The 20,469-nt window shown below is 44.6% G+C and overlaps 1 protein-coding gene across 4 annotated transcripts in view; it reads right to left on the bottom strand.

Moving 5' to 3' along the window:
• UBA7 (ubiquitin like modifier activating enzyme 7) overlaps positions 1–19,956 on the bottom strand; it is a 56,248-nt gene extending 36,292 nt beyond the window's left edge. For 3 of the 4 annotated variants that reach the window (XM_063292017.1, XM_063292018.1, XM_063292016.1), the window contains exons 1-10: positions 19,857–19,956; positions 16,186–16,257; positions 15,414–15,582; positions 5,252–5,386; positions 4,722–4,828; positions 4,414–4,504; positions 3,705–3,843; positions 3,222–3,319; positions 1,935–2,081; positions 1,662–1,820 (exon numbers count right to left, since the gene is read on the bottom strand). In XM_063292017.1, coding sequence (XP_063148087.1) covers positions 1,662–1,820; positions 1,935–2,081; positions 3,222–3,319; positions 3,705–3,843; positions 4,414–4,504; positions 4,722–4,828; positions 5,252–5,386; positions 15,414–15,582; positions 16,186–16,241 — 1,101 coding nt within the window. In that variant the 5' untranslated portion in view covers positions 16,242–16,257; positions 19,857–19,956. The remainder of the gene's footprint in view (positions 1–1,661; positions 1,821–1,934; positions 2,082–3,221; positions 3,320–3,704; positions 3,844–4,413; positions 4,505–4,721; positions 4,829–5,251; positions 5,387–15,413; positions 15,583–16,185; positions 16,258–19,856) is intronic. The other variant, XM_063292015.1, reaches the window with a different exon arrangement.
• Between the last annotated feature and the right edge of the window lie 513 nt (positions 19,957–20,469).

The following is a 20,469-nucleotide window of genomic DNA, read 5'->3' as shown; positions in this document are numbered from 1 at the left end:
CCATAATAATTAAAGATTTGGGCACAACAGTGTCTCCTACCATTTTTTGTGCTAAAAATACAGGTTTAGGGTAACATGATTACTATCACACACATCAAGCAGAAATCCAGCAGGAATGTCTATAGGAAGTGATTGCGGAGGGAATGTGAACTGCAATTCCTATAGTAGATAGAATTTTTTGGAACAACTATGCCTGCATTAAGCCTAAATTGATCCATGGGCACAATACAGTACTGTACTTCCTTAAAATACACATATTTTAACCTTTCCATCCTTGCTAGCAGGACTGAAAAAGAATGGTACATACTTTGCTAAAAATGCACAATTAGCCAGTCCTGTTGGTCAAAAGCTGTTGAAGACACTCAGAAAATCACCCAATAAACCATGTGTATAAATGTATGCACAGTAAGGATTTTGTTCAGTTACTGTTGTAAACCGGCACATTTGGATTAAAATAACACTAGGAAATTAGTATATATTTGGTCAGTGATATTTGAAGGGGTGGGAAATTGCTCTGGCTGAAAAATGAACACAACAAAGGGGAGTTGAAAAACTCTACAATGAAGAATAACTTTATTCAAATTGCACTATTTATAAGCTATCTTAAATGTTTTTTCCTGATAGATTAACCTTGTCTGTAGAAATGTTGCTCTGGATAGAGACAGCAGTAAAGTCTCAATTTAACACACTTCAGATTTAACAGATAAAAGGAATACAGGTGGTCCTTGGTTAATGACCACTTGTTCAGCAACTGTTTGAACTTATGATGGCACTGAAGAAGTGGTACTTATGACCGGTCCTCGAAGTTCCGGCCATCACAGCACCCCTGCAGTCACGTGATTGTGATCCAGGAACTCAGGGATTTCTGGCCGTTGCAGTGTCTCTCAGCCACATAATAGCCATTTGCGACCTTCCCTGCTGGCTTCTCACAAGCAAAGTCAATGGGGAAGCTGGCAGGAAGTTGGAAGTTGCAGTCACGTGAGGTCCTCGCTTAACAACCTGTGGTGAGTTGCTTAATGATGGTGACTGGGGACTGTTGGAACTGCCATTGCTAAGTGGTGCTGTCATGTGATGTCGCACTTTATGACCACATTGCTTAGCGACAGAAATTCTGGTCCCAATTACAGTCGTTAACTGAGGACTACCTGTATGTCACGCTATGGTATCTGTAGCAGCAGCTAAGGGGTGCAGAGAAGAGAGGACAGGGAAGGCACTTGAAAGATCAGCAGGGCCAATGCTGGACTGAGAGCTACTGAAGAGAGGAGGAGGGGGTAACTCACACCAGATTTTCCCTATTCATAAGCCTTGTTCTATTTGTTTTTAGGATGAGAGTAAATCCTTGGCTTAACAGACATTCAGCTTGAATAGACACTCTTCCCCCACATTATCCTGTTAAATGGAGGATTAACTGCAATGAATATGGTTGTTTAAAATGTTGGTATTTCTTCATGCAAGTGGACATATATTCCAAAATGTTCACTCTGTCATACCACAAACATGTTTTCCTTTTTCCCATTCGCTTTCCTTTTTGTCTTTTCCCATTCCTATTTGCTTTCATTTTCTTTTTAAAACCATATTTTTAGTTTAATTATTGTTTGTCTCTTTAATAAAAATAACAAAACCAATCAAATCTGTCAGTCAGTCAATCTCTGCCTGCTCACCTTTAGCACTTCCTGGGCAGCGAGGCCTCCAATAAAGCTATTCACAGGGCTCAGATCCCCCATGCAGCCATACGCAAACGTCCGTATCAGATCCTTTTGCAACAGCTCCTGATCCACAGCAAGGGTCTCCACCAGCTCTACCAACCTGTCTGCATCTGCCTGCCGAGGAATTAACAACTGAGGCTGAAGAAAAGATTTGGCTGAGGAAGGAAGGGGGAGGGGCGGGGAGGGGAGGGGGGAAGTAGGTAGGCACTGTAGATCAGAGAGACTTACCCGATTCTGAGGCCTAGGAAGTTGACCAAACCTATTCTTGAAATTGTGAAGTGCCTGGAAGGCTGCATGAAGGGTGCGATAACGAAATATTTTATTCCTGTCTGGGGTCTTGATCTTAGGATCATCCATGCAGGCTCGCAGGGAATTCTAGGAATATAGAGAAATAAGCTAAAAGGGAAAACTGTATCTAATGCAGGTCCTTTCTCTAAGGGACATACCTCTCTCATATCTCAAGGAAGTGCTCTCTTGCCAATTGAATATATGAAGTCCAGCTAGCCCAGTAACATCTGCCCCAGTGAGTCCCAAATTTTTGAATTTTAAGTCCAACATCGCTGTAACAAAGAACTGCAGACAGAAGCAAAAAGCCCACTTTTTCAAGAAAGTATATACAAGCAATTTACTGTTGACACTTAACAGTTATGGTACTTTTGAAGCATATAAAGAAATAAAATAATATTGTTGACAATTATTTTTACTAATATAATTGTAAAATAATGAATGATTGCTGGGACTGAGCTTGCATTTACCACTGAAGGCAGTCTCTCCTAAGGGCAAACCAAAAATATATACAAACAATGCGAAAGAGGGAGAGAGACAAACCTTCCAGATACTGCTCCAACCCTGGACTCCAGGGTTGAAATGCTTACTTATTTTGCCTCAACACTCTCAACTTGAAATGGAATGCTCTGCCACTTTCTCTCGTGTGTATGTGTGTGTGTGTGTGTGTGTGTGTGTGTTTTCATGATTAGAAGAGGGGAATCATGTTCTGCCTCATCTACTTCTACATATCACCACTGATACATGTGCCATTGACCTATAGTGATTTTTAAGTTCAGTTCAGACAGAGGTCCTTTGCAGCTTGACTCAACCTGGAGTGAACCTGAGATTTTCTGCATGCAACACATGTATTATATTGCTGAGTTACTGACCAGCACAGTTTCCTACACAGAATTTTATATCACAAACACCAAGCTGAGCTTAAACTAACCTTTCCCAAGCAGGTGCTCAATCTCCCAACCTCATTTCAGCTGGAGGATATATGGTGTTGATTCATTATGAAAGGATCTATAATCTGAAAATCTCTGGAAGGTAACTAGTTGGGGGGATCTTATCTAGACCATAATTTAATCTTTTCCCCATGAAACAATACAGTACATCCCATTATTCTTAGCTAGAGCAACGGACTTGTTCAAGAATCAGTCCATTCTGTGAAGCAGCCTGACAAAAATAATGCTGTTTTTCAAAGCCCTGAGATGCAGTGTCTGTAGTTCAGAAATGAGAACATACAAAGGAGTGTCTTTGAGGCATCTTGACCTGAGTGATGATTCCACCACGCTGGTATGGAGAAAAGGAAGACGTGTCTCCAACATCCAGGGTATATTTTCCTAAACACAGAGCAAAAGGATTCAGGTTCTACCCTGAGGCTTATCTCTAACCCTAACCCTACGCAGTTTAATTGTCCCAGAGTCAGATAAAAGCTTATGAATCTAGTCACTATAAATGTAAGCTTTTCAGGTTTCTCTGAGTTTCAAAGTGTTTTGGTTTCCTGTCAAATATTTTAAACTTCCACTCTGAAGCCTCACAACTCTCCGTAATTTTCCTATCAACACAACCACTTCACCATTCTGTCATTCTTCTCTCATAATCTTTGCCAACCTAACTTTTTAATGGATTTTCCATATTAATCCTCCAGTTCCTCCTGAACATGTTCTGTATTCAAGTGGAAAGACACATGGAGCCATGAAAGGAAAGGAAAAAGAGGCCTGTTACCTTTCACACAAATCTGGCGGGGCTTAGAACCATTCAGTTCCGTCATCCCCTCAATCTCAGAGAACATCACCCGGTCACCATCCATAAAGCAATGTCCCTGCTTATCATCATGGGCCACAGTCAATATGCCAGGATTACCCTGAGTGAAGAAGAGACATCTGAGATCAACTCTTGCCTGCTGTACTTCAGGATAACCAGCCTATTTCCCTTCCCCCCAAGTCCTCTGGACTCCAGTATAAAATGCATCCAAAATTGACCTTGAAATGTCAATGAAATTGACAAGCGTTAATTAGCAATAGTCCAGCTATCCAGAAGTATCAGACTGTTGGGCTTACTCGCACCCCCCTGCTTTTCAGCTTGGGAGAGAATAGCTGCTTTGAAATGGAAATTCTCCATCCACAGTGGGGATGAGCTGGGATTTCACATAAATACAAGTCCCTGGTCATGATGTTGTTCATTCTTTAGAAGATTCACCTTAGGCCCAAACCAGAAACCTTTGTCTGATAATCCCTTCACAAAAATAAACACTGGGGCTGCCCTGGACAGAGACATTATATTGAGGCTGTAAGGGAGGTGGTCCATGAAGGAGACATGAGTAGAAAAGTAACATAGAAAATAGAGTGGTGGTGAAAAGACATTGGCTTGGTTTGCAGAACATGTAATTGTGTATGGGGTAAAATAACCATTGTATCACAGTAGAGGAAATTACCAAAGTGATGTGTTCAATGGCAGCAGACACAGGGTCAGCTTCTGAAGGATCATATACCTCAAAGTTTTCTCCAAAGTCACAGAAAACCTGTCTGGAATTAGGAGACAAACAAAAATAAGCCATGCTTCAAATGATGCATTCAACTTATTGTGCCACCCTTAGAAATACCTTGCACACATACAGACCTACACATACTTTCTCCCTATTCAGAAAAACTTTCCTCTGCAATACACCACCATTATTTATGCAAGTTCTCCATCTCCTTGCTCCCCTCCTAGAAAAAGGAGAACCCACTCAGCCATACATACCCAGCCAGGCCCTTTGTGTTCGCTAGGACAAAGCAAATGTTCTTGGCATGGCAGAAGTCACTGATACACAGCTGCTCCTCCAAGGATGAGTTGGTCAGGACCACAACCTGAAATATATTGGACGTGCAGGCTTGGGGCATAAACCACATTAAGAAACCATATGAGAAAGAGGGCATTCTCCAAACATATGCTCTCCATTTTGTGTCTGACAAGGGTACACCACACATCTATCCGTCCGAGCCACCTCACTCAGGGCAACTGAGTGGGAAGATTTCCAACTCATTTTCAGGTGCAACTCCTAGTAGAATCTTCTAGTTCTTGAGGATAATTTCCCATAAAATTTACAGCTGACATAAACATTTGACATTGATTGACAAGCTTGCTACTACTGTAGGATGAAGAAGAGAAACTCTCTCATCAGTTTAGTGACTACTAAACACTAGCTTTAATCACTTCTTTCTAGCATCACTAAAGTCACCTCATCTCCCACATCTTTCACTCCCATGGCATGAGACACATAGCTGTCTTACCTGGAAAGCAGCCAAGAAGTCCTCCGACAGCCCACCGGTGTGGTACATCACAGCAACATTGCTGTTTAACTTGGCAAGATGGTGCTGGGAAACCTCAGCTCGGTTTCGCCCCACATCATTCTCTGACAGGTAGAACTATAGAGACACAGCGACACTAAGAATAAAGAAGTCTTTCTATGGCATTCTTTGCCACAGGTAAAACAGCAATTTTACATTTTATTCTACTGCTCGGATTTACTGCACTGTCTAACAGCATGTCCTGGAGTTGACTTACAGCTCCATCCCCAGCACTGTTTCCATGCTGTGTGTGTATACAGATATCACTGTGCACTGTGTGAAAAATGCAGTAGCTGTAATATTGCAGGGGCATAAGATAAAAGTATAGGGTTTCTATTGATCAAAGAGAAGGACTTTGGTGCTTTGCATTACTTCAAGCCCTTGTCCTGTTCAGACTGTGCACCAGACAAGTTCTAAATGAATATTCTTTATTAAAGAACTATTTACAATAATTCAGTATCAATGTGCGAAATCTGATCAAGGTCCAACTGGACCATCAAAGCAAGGAGTGAACTCCCACTGGTTTGGACTGGATGCAGTGAAACCAAGACTGGAGACAGCAGTTCTCGAACTGGAACAATACTGGAATGGCACTGGAATTGAATCTGACTCACTGGAACTGGAAGCAGACTACGAGCAGCAAACAGTGATGAGTTGAAGACCCAGAGCAGGACTTGAACTTGAAGCAAGGCTATACTCGGCTGTGGGTTCTGGGCTAGACTGGGTACTTGAAACTGAAGGCTTGGACAAGGTTTGGAACTGGATTAAGGCTGGACTCGGCTGGAATTCCCAAACTAGACTGGATTCTCTAGACTGGAGACCAGGAGCAAGGCTCGAAACTTGAAACTAGGCTGGATTCAGCTGGAAGCCCCAGACTAGGCGGGATTCTCTGGGCAGAAGACTTGGAGCAAGGCTTGAGACTTGGAACTAGGCTGGACTCAGCTGGAAGCCCCAGACTAGGCGGGATTCTCTGGGCAGAAGACTTGGAGCAAGGCTTGAGACTTGGAACTAGGCTGGACTCAGCTGGAAGCCCAAGACTAGGCGGGATTCTCTGGGCAGAAGACTTGGAGCAAGGCTTGAGACTTGGAACTAGGCTGGACTTGGCTGGAAGCCCCGGACTAGGCGGGATTCTCTGGGCAGAAGACTTGGAGCAAGGCTTGAGACTTGGAACTAGGCTGGACTCAGCTGGAAGCCCCAGACTAGGCGGGATTCTCTGGGCAGAAGACTTGGAGCAAGGCTTGAGACTTGGAACTAGGCTGGACTTGGCTGGAAGCCCTGGACTAGGCGGGATTCTCTGGGCAGAAGACTTGGAGCAAGGCTTGAGACTTGGAACTAGGCTGGACTTGGCTGGAAGCCCCGGACTAGGCGGGATTCTCTAGACTGGAGACCAGGAGCAAGGCAGGGAACTTGGAACTAGGCTGGACTCAGCTGGAAGCCCCAGACTAGGCGGGATTCTCTGGGCAGAAGACTTGGAGCAAGGCTTGAGACTTGGAACTAGGCTGGACTCAGCTGGAAGCCCCAGACTAGGTGGGATTCTCTGGGCAGAAGACTTGGAGCAAGGCTTGAGACTTGGAACTAGGCTGGACTTGGCTGGAAGCCCCGGACTAGGCGGGATTCTCTAGACTGGAGACCAGGAGCAAGGCTGGGAACTTGGAAGTAGGCTGGACTTGGCTGGAAGCCCCGGACTAGGCAGGATTCTCTGGGCAGAAGACTTGGAGCAAGGCTTGAGACTTGGAACTAGGCTGGACTTGGCTGGAAGCCCCGGACTAGGCGGGATTCTCTGGGCAGAAGACTTGGAGCAAGGCTTGAGACTTGGAACTAGGCTGGACTCGGCTGGAAGCCCCAGACTAGGCGGGATTCTCTGGGCAGAAGACTTGGAGCAAGGCTTGAGACTTGGAACTAGGCTGGACTCAGCTGGAAGCCCCAGACTAGGCGGGATTCTCTGGGCAGAAGACTTGGAGCAAGGCTTGAGACTTGGAACTAGGCTGGACTCAGCTGGAAGCCCCAGACTAGGCGGGATTCTCTGGGCAGAAGACTTGGAGCAAGGCTTGAGACTTGGAACTAGGCTGGACTCGGCTGGAAGCCCCAGACTAGGTGGGATTCTCTGGGCAGAAGACTTGGAGCAAGGCTTGAGACTTGGAACTAGGCTGGACTCGGCTGGAAGCCCCGGACTAGGCGGGATTCTCTGGGCAGAAGACTAGGAGCAAGGCTTGAGACTTGGAACTAGGCTGGACTCAGCTGGAAGCCCCAGACTAGGCGGGATTCTCTGGGCAGAAGACTTGGAGCAAGGCTTGAGACTTGGAACTAGGCTGGACTTGGCTGGAAGCCCCGGACTAGGCGGGATTCTCTGGGCAGAAGACTTGGAGCAAGGCTTGAGACTTGGAACTAGGCTGGACTTGGCTGGAAGCCCTGGACTAGGCGGGATTCTCTGGGCAGAAGACTTGGAGCAAGGCTTGAGACTTGGAACTAGGCTGGACTTGGCTGGAAGCCCCGGACTAGGCGGGATTCTCTAGACTGGAGACCAGGAGCAAGGCAGGGAACTTGGAACTAGGCTGGACTCAGCTGGAAGCCCCAGACTAGGCGGGATTCTCTGGGCAGAAGACTTGGAGCAAGGCTTGAGACTTGGAACTAGGCTGGACTCGGCTGGAAGCCCCAGACTAGGCGGGATTCTCTGGGCAGAAGACTTGGAGCAAGGCTTGAGACTTGGAACTAGGCTGGACTTGGCTGGAAGCCCCGGACTAGGCGGGATTCTCTGGGCAGAAGACTTGGAGCAAGGCTTGAGACTTGGAACTAGGCTGGACTTGGCTGGAAGCCCCGGACTAGGCGGGATTCTCTGGGCAGAAGACTTGGAGCAAGGCTTGAGACTTGGAACTAGGCTGGACTTGGCTGGAAGCCCCGGACTAGGCTGAATTCTCTGGACTGGAGACTTGGAGCAAGGCTGGGAACTTGGAACTAGGCTGGACTCGCTGGAAGAACCGCGTGTGCCACGAATCCAGATCCTGAACAAGTTAGGTGTGAATCCTTGAAACTTGCTGGAGTCTGCGAAGCACAGTTACAGAGAACTGCAGACAAGTGGCAGTGTGGGAACCCCTCAACTTGGCTGCACTGCTGAGAAGAACGCGGGCTTTCAAGGCTTGAGGCAAAATGCAGATTACTGGGCTTAGCTGACGCTGATTCTTTGAATGCAGCAGGCACAAAATCCCCTTCTTCCGACTGAAAGTCAGGAGCTGGTTCCTCCTCGACAACAGACACCACTTCTGATGCTGGTAGGGACTCTTCTTCCGAAGCTGCAGGCTTAGAGGATCGGTTGTCTCCGGCAGCTTGCTCTCTGCGTGGCTGCCTTTTATCCCGATCTTGGCACGCTTGGGAGTCTCCTGCAGCCAATTGGGCTGCCTTCTCCTTCGCGCGCTTTTCAGCCCGTCTCTGGCGCACGCTGATTGGCGTATTCAAATCCTCCTCTGGATCTTGCCCAATCAGCATTGCGGATTCTTCCCGCTCTGCTGAGTCACGCTGGAGTTTCGTTTCTCCGATTCCAGCCTGGTAAGTTTCCAATTCCTCCTCTGACTCAGAACTACTTTCACTTTCCAAGTCAGAGGGAGGCTTGGTTCTGACAGCCCTCTCCAATATTGAAAAAAACAGAATTCTGACAACACATCAGAAGATTCTAGTATTTGGGCATAATTTTTATTTTTAGCACAGGATGGATAGTTTGCTACTCCAGGGCCATGAAGAGATTACTCCATTCTAAGCAACCACTTATACTGAAAAGGATGTTAAATAGCAGGGTCCTAGAATATCTTGACACTGATTCTAAATTAACCTATTATGTAGGAGTCTGATAGTCTAGTATTTCTCATCTTGACAACTTTCAATGGGAGTTAATAACAACTGATTCATTACACTTCCCAAATTGGGCAATCTTTTTGAATCCCATGGCTAGATTATTCATTCAGCCATGCATTGTATACAATTAAATTGCCAACAATTATCTGTTATTAAATGAGCAATACATCGGGACTAGTCAAGAATCCAGATGGCATGACCCAGAATGTTGGGATATTGGGTTCTATCACACATGTAGAAAACTGTCTTTAAATGCTGGGCATTCCTTCCATGGTCCCATGATGCCACCTGCAAATCACTGCTGGAATGTTGACTTGGCCAAGGTTTACAAGAAATAACCTCAGTGATTATATATTATATTATATTATATTATATTATATTATATTATATTATATTATATTATATTATATTATATTATATTATATTATATTATAATATTATATACAGTATTATTATTAAAATATTACATACTTCAGCAAAGGATCATTACCTTGTTGTGGTGCTGGAGCTTGAGCACCTCAATGATGCCATGAGCTAAACCATGAAGGGCCACCCAAGACGGGAAGGTCATGACAGAGAGGTCAGACTAAATGCGATCCCTGGGGAAGGTAATGGCAACCCACCCCAGTATTCTTGCCGTGAAAACTAAATGGATCAGTACAACCAGAGATATGTCGGTATACCATCGGAAGATGAGACCCCCAGGTCGGAAGATGGTCAAAATGCTACTGGGGAGGAACAGAGGATGAGTTCAACTAGCCCCAGACGTGATGACGCAGCTAGCTCAAAGCCGAAAAGACGGCTAGCGGCTGACAGTGCTGGTGGTGAACGGCGAATCCGATGTTCTAAGGATCAACACACCACTGGAACCTGGAATGTAAGATCTATGAGCCAGGGCAAATTGGATGTGGTTATTGGTGAGATGTCAAGATTAAAGATAGACATTTTGGGCATCAGTGAACTGAGATGGACTGGAATGGGCCATTTCACATCAAATGACCACCAGATCTACTACTGTGGACAAGAGGACCACAGAAGAAATGGAGTAGCCTTCATAATTAATAGTAAAGAGGATAAAGCAGTGCTTGGATACAATCCAAAAAACAATAGCATGATCTCAATTCGAATTCAGGGCAAGCCATCTAACATCACAGTGATCCAAATATACGCCCCAACCATGCTTGCTGAAGAAGCTGAAGTAGAGCAGTTCTAGGAGGATCTGCAGCACCTACTGGACAACATGCCTAAAAGAGATGTTATTTTCATCACAGGAGACTGGAATGCTAAGGTGGGCAGTCAGATGACACCTGGAATTACAGGTAAGCATGGCCTGGGAGAACAAAACGAAGCACAACATAGGCTGATAGAATTTTGCCAAGACAACTCACTCTGCATAACAAACACTCTCTTCCAACAACCTAAGAGACGGCTTTATACATGGACTTCCCCAGATGGACAACACCGAAATCAGATTGACTACATCCTTTGCAGCCAAAGGTGGCGGACATCTATACAGTCGGTAAAAACAAGACCTGGAGCTGACTGTAGTTCCGATCACGAACTTCTTCTTGCACAATTTAGGATCAGACTAAAGAGATTAGGGAAGACCCACAGATCAGCTAGATATGAGCTCACTAATATTCCTAAGGAATATGCAGTGGAGGTGAAGAATAGATTTAAGGGACTGGATTTAGTAGATAGGATCCCGGAAGAACTATGGACAGAAGTTTGCAACATTGTTCAGGAGGCGGCAACAAAATACATCCCAAAGAAAGAGAAAACCAAGAAGGCAAAATGGCTGTCTGCTGAGACACTAGAAGTAGCCCAAGAAAGAAGGAAAGCAAAAGGCAACAGTGATAGGGAGAGATAATAATTAAATGCAGAATTCCAGAGGTTAGCCAGAAGAGATAAGGAATTATTTTTAAACAAACAATGTGCGGAAGTGGAAGAAGACAATAGAATAGGAAGGACAAGAGACCTCTTCCAGAAAATTAGAAACATTGGAGGTAAATTCCAGGCAAAAATGGGTATGATCAAAAACAAAGATGGCAAGGACCTGACAGAAGAAGAAGAGATCAAGAAAAGGTGGCAAGAATATATGGAAGACCTGTATAGGAAGGATAACAATATCGGGGATAGCTTTGACAGTGTGGTCAGTGAGCTAGAGCCAGACATCCTGAAGATTGAGGTTGAATGGGCCTTAAGAAGCATTGCTAATAACAAGGCAGCAGGAGACGACGGCATCCCAGCTGAACTGTTCAAAATCTTGCGAGATGATGCTGTCAAGGTAATGCATGCTATATGCCAGCAAATTTGGAAAACACATGAATGGCCATCAGACTGGAAAAAATCAACTTATATCCCCATACCAAAAAAGGGAAATACTAAAGAATGTTCAAACTATCGAACAGTGGCACTCATTTCACATGCCAGTCAGGTAATGCTCAAGATCCTGCAAGGTAGACTTCAGCAATTCATGGAGCAAGAATTGCCAGAGGAACAAGCTGGGTTTAGAAAAGGCAGAGGAACTAGGGACCAAATTGCCAATATCCGATGGATAATGGAAAAAGCCAGGGAGTTTCAGAAAAACATCTATTTCTGTTTTATTGACTATTCTAAAGCCTTTGGCTGTGTGGACCATAACAAATTGTGGCAAGCTCTTAGTGGTATGGGGATACCAAGTCATCTTGTATGCCTCCTGAGGAATCTGTATAACGACCAAGTAGCAACAGTAAGAACAGACCACGGAACAACAGACTGGTTTAAGATTGGGAAAGGAGTACGGCAGGGCTGTATACTCTCACCCTACCTATTCAACTTGTACGCAGAACACATCATGTGACATGCTGGACTTGAGGAATCCAAGGCTGGAGTTAAAATCGCTGGAAGAAACATTAACAATCTCAGATATGCAGATGATACCACTTTGATGGCTGAAAGCGAAGAGGAGCTGAGGAGCCTTATGATGAAGGTGAAAGAAGAAAGTGCAAAAGCTGGCTTGCAGCTAAACCTCAAAAAAACCAAGATTATGGCAACCAGCTTGATTGATAACTGGCAAATAGAGGGAGAAAATGTAGAGGCAGTGAAAGACTTTGTATTTCTAGGTGCAAAGATTACTGCAGGTGCTGATTGCAGTCAGGAAATCAGAAGACGTTTGATCCTTGGGAGAAGAGCAATGACAAATCTCGATAAAATAGTTAAGAGCAGAGACATCACACTGACAACAAAGGTCCGCATAGTTAAAGCAATGGTGTTCCCCGTAGTAACATATGGCTGCCCGAGCTGGACCTTAAGGAAGGCTGAGAGAAGGAAGATAGATGCTTTGGAACTGTGGTGTTGGAGGAAAATTCTGAGAGTGCCTTGGACTGCAAGAAGATCAAACCAGTCCATCCTCCAGGAAATAAAGCCAGACTGCTCACTTGAGGGAATGATATTAAAGGCAAAACTGAAACACTTTGGCCACATAATGAGAAGACAGGACACCCTGCAGAAGATGATGATGCTAGGGAGAGTGGAAGGCAAAAGGAAGAGGGGCCGACCAAGGGCAAGATGGATGGATGATATTCTAGAGGTGACGGACTCGTCCCTGGGGGAGCTGGGGGTGTTGACGACCGACAGGATGCTCTGGCGTGGGCTGGTCCAGAGAGTCGGAAGCGACTGAACGAATAAACAACAACAAACATACAGTATATTATATACAAAAATTCCCTTCTCACCACTATGAGTTATATGTGTTTTCCTCAACCTCAGGTCCTCTACCAGAGGCCTGGGAGTTTGAGGCTTATGCGCAGTATCTTAGCTGTACCCAGTATTGCACTCTTCTGGACAGAGAACTCTGATGTTGCTCCTGGAATCTGCTGGAGCCACTCTCCCAGCTTAGGAGTCACAGCCCGGAGTGCTCCCACCACCACTGGGACCACTTTGGCCTTCACTTTCCACACCCTCTCTAGTACCACCTTTAGTCCCTGGTACTTCTCCAGCTTCTCATGCTCCTTCTTCCTGAAGTTGCTGTCACTTGGCACTGCTACATCTATCACCACTGCTGTCTTCTGGTCCTTGTCTACTACCACAATGTCTGGTTGATTGGCCACTACCTGCCTGTCCATCTAGATCTGGAAGTCCCACAGGATCATAGCCTTGTCATTCTCCACAACCTTCTGTGGAATCTCCCATCTGGACTTGGGAGGGTCTAGCCCATACACTGTACAGATGTTCCTGTATACAATACCAGCTACTTGGCTGTGCCATTCAGTATATGCTGTTCCTGCCTGCATCTTACACCCTGCCACTATGTGTTGGACTGTCTCTGAGGCTTCTCTGCGCAGTCTGCACCTCGGGTCCTGTCTAGTGAGGTAGACACCTGCTTCTATGGATCTGGTGCTTAGTGCCTGTTCTTGTGCTGCTATGATCAGTGCCTCAGTGCTGTCTTTTAGTCCAGCCCTTTCCAGCCACTGGTAGGATTTCCCAAGGTCAGCCACCTCAGCTATCTGTTGACGGTACATCCCATGCAGGGTGTTGTCTTGCCATGGCACTTCCTCTGCTTGGTCTTCCTTCCATGTCTGCTGCTGCCTCAGGCATTCTCTCAGCAGCTCATCTTTGGGTGCCATCTTACTGATGTACTCCTGGATGCTCTGGGTCTCATCCAGGACAGTGGCCTGGACACTCACCAGACCCCGCTCTCCCTCTTTCCACCTGGTATACAGTCTCTGGGTGTTGGACTTGGGGTGGAAGCCTCTGTACATTGTGAGAAGCTTCCAGGTCTTCACATAGGCAGGCTCCATGTCCTCCTTTGGCCAGCTCACTATACCAGCAGGGTATCTGATGACTGGCAGGGCATACATGTTGATGGCGTGGATCTTGTTCTTCCCATTGAGCTGGCTCTTCAGGACTGTCTTATTCTTTGGTGGTACTTGGATGTTGCTGTCTGCCTTGCCTCCTCATCATGGTTCCCATGTGACTGTGGGATACCAAGGTACTTGTAGCTGGTCTGTATGTCTGCTTTGTGGCCTGCTGGTAGTTCCACCCCATCAGTCTTAACTACCTTCCTCTCTTTACTACCATCCGGCCACACTTCTCTAGTCCAAATGACACCCCAATGTCCTCACTGTAGATCTGTGGCAGGTAGATCAGTGAGTCGATGTCTCATTCAGTCTTAGCATACAGCTTGATGTCATCCATGTCGAGGAGGTGGCTGATGGTAGTTCCACTCTTGAACTTGTATCTGTATCCAGTCCTTGTGATCATCTGGCTGAAGGGGTTCAAGCCCATGCAGAACAGCAGTGGGGACAGTGCATCACCTTGTTATATGCCACACTTATTTATGTATTTATTATTCAAATTTAATTACTGCCCATCTTCCCCAAGAGAGGGACTCTGGGTGGTTTGATGGCCACTTGTGCAAGCTGCCTTGAGTTGACTTCCAATGTTGTCTTTCACAGTCCCACTGAGTTCTTAAGGAAGGTCCTTAGTGTCCTGTTGACTTTGTACAATGCCAGGCATTCACAGATCCATGTGTGTGGCATTGAGTCACAGGCTTTCCTGCAGTCAATCCAGGCTGTGCTCAGATTGGTCTGTCTAGACCTTGAGTCTTGGGCAACTGCTCTATCTACGAGCAACTGGTGTTTGGAGCCTCTGGTGTTGTTCCCAATGCCCTTCTGAGCTGTGCTCATGTACTGGCCCATACGGTCCCGCAGCTTGGTGGCTATGATGTCTGATAGGACTTTCCATGTTGTGGGGAGGCAGCTTATTGGCCAGTAGTTGGACAGTGTTGTTCCCTTGTTAGGGTCTTTCATGACCAGCACTGTCCTACCTTGTGTTAGCCAGACTGCTGCTAGCATCTGGTTCACCTGTGCTGCTAGGCGTTCACGCACTGCTGTTAGTTTCTTTAGCCAGTAGGTGTGGATCATGTCCGGGCCAGGTGCTGTCCAGCTCTTCATGTTCCTGACCCGCTGTTGGATGTCTGCTACTGTGATGGTGACTGGTTCCTGCTCTGGGAGATTGCTGTGATCTGCTCTCAGGTCCTGCAGCCACTTTGCACTGGTGTTATGTGTCTTCCCTTCCTCCCGTATGTTCTTCCAGTACTGTTCAGTCTCTGCTGTTGGTGGCTCTGCTGTTACTGGGTTGTTGCACTGCAGTTGGGAGTACACCTTGGATGGCTCTTTGGCAAGCAGGGCATTTATCTTCTTGGCCTCAAAGGAAGACCTATTCTATGCCTTACAATTGCTCTCTGACATATATTAGACAACACCAGTAAACTGCATACCTGTGAGGACAGATCGCTCCACTGAGCATCATTCTGGTCATGGAGAGTGACAGATTTCACACCAGCAAGAATCACATTCTTGGCAATCTCAACCCCCAGCCCCGTCATTCCAGAAACCAGCACCGCAGCTGTAGCCATCTTCTGCATGGCCTCATGGCCCAGCACATAGCTAGAACAAAAACACCACAATGACGCACACGGCAAGCCTGAATAATGAACTCCTTCTGCTCTTGTTCAACTGTACTTCCACCTTACCTTGGTTTTCTTTGCCAACTACCACTCCCTATCTTTATTCCATCTCTTATTATGCATTTTAGTTCCATCCTAGGTTTTTTAATGGTATGTGGGAATGACCTCGAGAAAGAGGAGAACCACAGACTGGACAACCAGCGTGTAAAAGGTATCTCAGCCCACAGAAGGAGGGAGGGCATAGAAAACATTTCAGAATGGACCCCCCCCCCCCCCGTTTTCTGGAGAGCAGAAGGAAAGGAGGGGAGAAATACTTTTAGTCTTGCAAAATTCTGTTGATGTAACCTTACAATAAAGATAGAGCTGATTCTCCTGGTTGTGCTTCTTGTCTGGACTACCTCACAGGGCTAACTGTTGTCTTATTCCCCAGATTCTTCTCCAAAATAAATCCCACCAGATGCTCACTCTCTATTCAGCTACTCTCAGTCAGCATGGGGACTCTATTACCCTAGCTATTGCGCAATATTCTTTTTGGGCTCCTCAGAATTCCTCCCACCTTCATGTCCCATGTTATCAGACTCACAGCTGGCGGGAGTACAGTTCCTCATCAATCTTCGGAAGGTACTCTGTGGCACTCATTCTGATCCTGCTGCTTCTGTAGTGTCAGGGGGAAAAAAGGAGGACCAAATCATTATATCAAGCTATTGGAAAGTCTTGATTTATGAACTTATTACCCTAGCATCAGGATGGGCAACCAGGGCTGTGCTTTCTAGACTGCCAGTGAGACCTGTCTTCTCCTCTAGAACAACATTCTCTGTGATATCTGACAAGCCCCAACCCTGTTAACTTTTCACAATGTAATGGTTGCCTATCCTAAAATATTCTCAGTCTCACAAGCAAGAGCTGAATAAAATCTGGTTTATTTAAGAATAGTATGCAAGTACAAAGAAAGCTGAGAATGAGAAAAGCGCGCCAAATACAAACTAAAAACCCCTCGGTACAAACAAGATCCCTCCCACTGTAGAATCTTCCCAGGCTCACAATCCCAGGTGCTCCTAACGGCTCTTGACGTTGCGGTGGAAAAGTCCTTGAGCTGAGCACATAACCCAAACACATTCCAGTAAAATGAACATAGATACAGAGCTTGGCACAAGGTCAGCAACATGGCATGTGAAACGTTATGATGTACAGTGCACATTGGAACAGTGAACATGACACATGAAGACATTAAGACATTAAGGCTATTTCAGAAGGCCTTGAAGGGCTGAAAGACCCATTTTAATCTTTCCTGATGAGGATGGTGTTATGGCTGTTTCTTGGCAAATAGTGTGTGATCTATCACACTGTTATTTTATTATTTTTTTATGATTGTACAGTTGTATCTAGTTTTAATCCTATTACTGTTTTGGAGGTCTGCAAGCTGTTCAAAGACACCTTCCCACTTTTAAAAATTATGGAAGACCCCAAAAGAGCTTTTGTTTGTATGGGATATGTATTTACTGTATTAAGAATTAAAATTGATGCATTCATAGAATATTTATTTATTGAATAATGTAGAAATAACAGTATTAAACCCACTAGATATTAACATAAAAATACTTTTCAGGGAAAAAAAACCCTATTTTTAACAAAAAAATGAGAAGAGTGTCATTGTTTTAAATTTTGGCAAATATCTTCCATATCTTGCAAATAATTTTGATTTTGGGGACCCCTGAGAGGATCTTGGGGGACCCCCAGGGGTCCTAGGACCACACTTTAAGGAACACTGACCTACTATAGTAAAATAAATTAAATTTAAAAAGTAAGTAAGTCCCGGCAGGGGGCAGCATCTGACTGACCTTGTCTGGGTTCAGAAGTGCAACGGAATTGGGTGGGAGATCACCAGAGAATTCTAAAGCTGTAGGCTGGACTGGGAAGTTGAAAAGACATTCTGGGAAAAGGCAATGGCAAATCACTTCTGTACAGTTGCTAAGAAAAATTCATGGATGTATCCACGTAGCCACCAGGAATTGAATTGGACTTGTAGATGACTTATCTTTACATGGATAAATGGTGGTGGTTGTGATTGGTGTTACAGCCCACCAGAGGCAGGTCAATCAGCCAGTTTTAGACCTCCCATATATTTCCCTTCTACCTCCCATTAGTGCCATACAATCAACCAGAAGAGGCAACACTTTGGTGCGCATTGGCAGAGGCCCAACTTCTTTAAAACAAGCAAGCAGACAAACAAACAAAGCCCACCAGGTCATGCTGAATCTCAATAGGTAGGCATACTGTGCTGTACTATGGCTGCAAAAATCTGGACAAACACCAAATGGCAATGGAAAATTAGTTTTCTGCCACTCTTTGCTACCAATTGCCAGTCATCTGGATTTTTCAGCCCAGAGATGGGATGACTATGAATGGGAGCTGCTCAGCCAGCCTGGCAAGCAACAGTTTCAACAGCCCAGAACAAGTGTGCCTAGGGTAGTTAAGATCTTGCTTCAGTTCACACACAGAACTTCATCCAGATGTTTCAGGATGTTCTTCTAAGAGGACTCCCAGTAGAATTATTTTTTTTCTTTTGAACAGCAGAATTAGGTGTCATTATCACCAATAGGTTTCCATGCCTTTACAGTTTCTGTGTTGGTATTAGGTGGGGAAGAGGTGTGTGTGTACAAAAGTAATAATATAAACTTGATTACTATGTTAAAGTCATTCATGATTATTGCCAAATCTCAGCAACTAAGTTCAAATGATAAACTACAATTTTGAGATAAGAAGGTTGATTTCAAAACTCAATATTCAGTATTTATAATTCAAGATGTATCAGTGTTACTTAAAAAAAAAAAGCTCAAGCTACAGTATATCCAGTATGGCATAGTGATTCAGACAAAGACCGAGATATTGCATTTAAATGGACAGTTGCTAGAATTTTTTTCTTAATCACATCTATAATTCTTGCAATAAACCTACTAAACATACTTGCATCCTTGAAGCCCTGCCTGTGTGACAGTACCAAGAGAAGCCTGCGGATGTGGCTGGACTTACCACATACTGGCTACTATGTACCAAAACTGACCAGGTCTGACCCTACTGTTAGCAGGGAATGCTGCATGTTGCATAGATATGACCTATTCTATAATTCTATCTTATTGAAAAGATAGATTGATCAAAGCCAAGAAAAGTGGCAGAAGTCAATATTTATGGGTCCATCTGGTGATGACCATGATATATGGCTTGGACCGTAAGAGTAATAATTGGTAGAGCATAGATTAAGATGAATGAAAGAAAAGAATATATGCTGTATTCTGCAAGACTAAGAGAAAGCTGAGGAATGTAATATAGCTGAATGAAGTGGTTTGATCTTAAGGAATGGAATTGATGAACCCATGCAGGAAAATAAAGGTATAGATTTTATTATGAATGAAAAGTCTAAAAGGTATGTCAGAAAGTGTGACTTGGCGTCATACAGGTTGTTATGGATATTTATGAAACTAGGAATCCACGGGTAGATGGTCATTGCATGGTGATAATGGAAAAACAATAAGTCTCCAGCAGAGAATAAAATTAAAGGTATTGAAATAATTAGGGGTGAAAATGAAGTGAGAGAATCCTGGAGTTCGTATGTGAATGATAGAGATATGTCAGAGACTGAAATGGAAACAAATATTATGTTAGGGTCCAAGAAAAAAGTATTTATTAATTTATTAAACATTTTTGAGAAAGGAAGAAAACTTTAAAAAGTCAAACAAGGAAAAAAGAGGGGCAAAAGAAAAAAATACAAGGTGAATAAACAGGGAAATCACAAGCATCACAGAATTAAACAGGACTAAATTTGTTAAGTAAGAATTTTCATCATGAGTGTTCTATAACTGAGAATCTTATATCATTTGAAACACTGCAGGTCATTATTAAAGTCCAAGTAATATGCACATATCAACAGCAATAATCAATATAGTATAAATCATTAAGAAAGAATTATAATGATACACCTTTACAGAAAAAGATCTACCCTTCCCTAACCGATCATTTAAAGACAATACTAAAACTTTATGTTAAAAAAAACCCAAATTTCAGATAATTTTTAAAAATGTATTTTATTGCAATACGACTGCGCTCGCGAGAGCCTTGTCTTGGGGCCGCTGCTGCTCCTGGGTGTGCTGCTGAGGGTGGGTGCGGGACTTCTCGTTCATCCCACAGCCGCTCATCCCCAGAGAGGAATCAAGTAGTTTGCTTGCAGTTTTGCCATTCAGAGAAAATTAAAAAGCTTACCAGCAGACACTCGGTGCTCCCCACACCTCAAATCCAGCAGCTCGAGGCGGAGGAACCCCAGGAGCCGGCGAAGACCGCCTCTTTCTATGGAAAGTAGGAAAACGAAAGCGAAAGTGATAAAGAGCGGCTTGTCGGGCGCCGAGGAAGAACAGAGAGCGACGGCTGAATTCCTCTGCACTGCAGCACCGGTGAAAGTTTTCTTAAGAGGCAAAGGCGATGCTTTGACAGGGTGTCATCAGCTTTACTGCGCGTTCGTTCCCTGCCTTCCTTCCTTCCAGTCAAAACTACTTCGACAAGCTTGCATTTTCTTAGCGCAACCTGCACCTGGTGCTACTAAAGTTGCTTATATAGAAATGCAAGTATCAGCAACTGAACTAGCTTTTCAAACGTTTCTCAAAACGGAACCGATGTGGTCCTTTTTCTTGGTTGAAGATCGCACAGGCTCCCTTCGTTCCCGGGTTTCTCTTCCCTGAAAACTTTTGTGTAAAAATTGAGAATCGCTGAATAAAATAAGTAAGTTTCAGGGAAATTGTGCAGTGCAACCAAACCATATGTTCATTAAGTCGGTCTCTGAATTCTGTGGGGCGTCTTGCGCGGAAATTTGGCCCGGTCT

Source organism: Candoia aspera, chromosome 2, assembly GCF_035149785.1.
Source record: "Candoia aspera isolate rCanAsp1 chromosome 2, rCanAsp1.hap2, whole genome shotgun sequence".
NCBI lineage: Eukaryota > Metazoa > Chordata > Lepidosauria > Squamata > Boidae > Candoia > Candoia aspera.
This window is presented reverse-complemented; position numbering and strand designations above follow the sequence as displayed.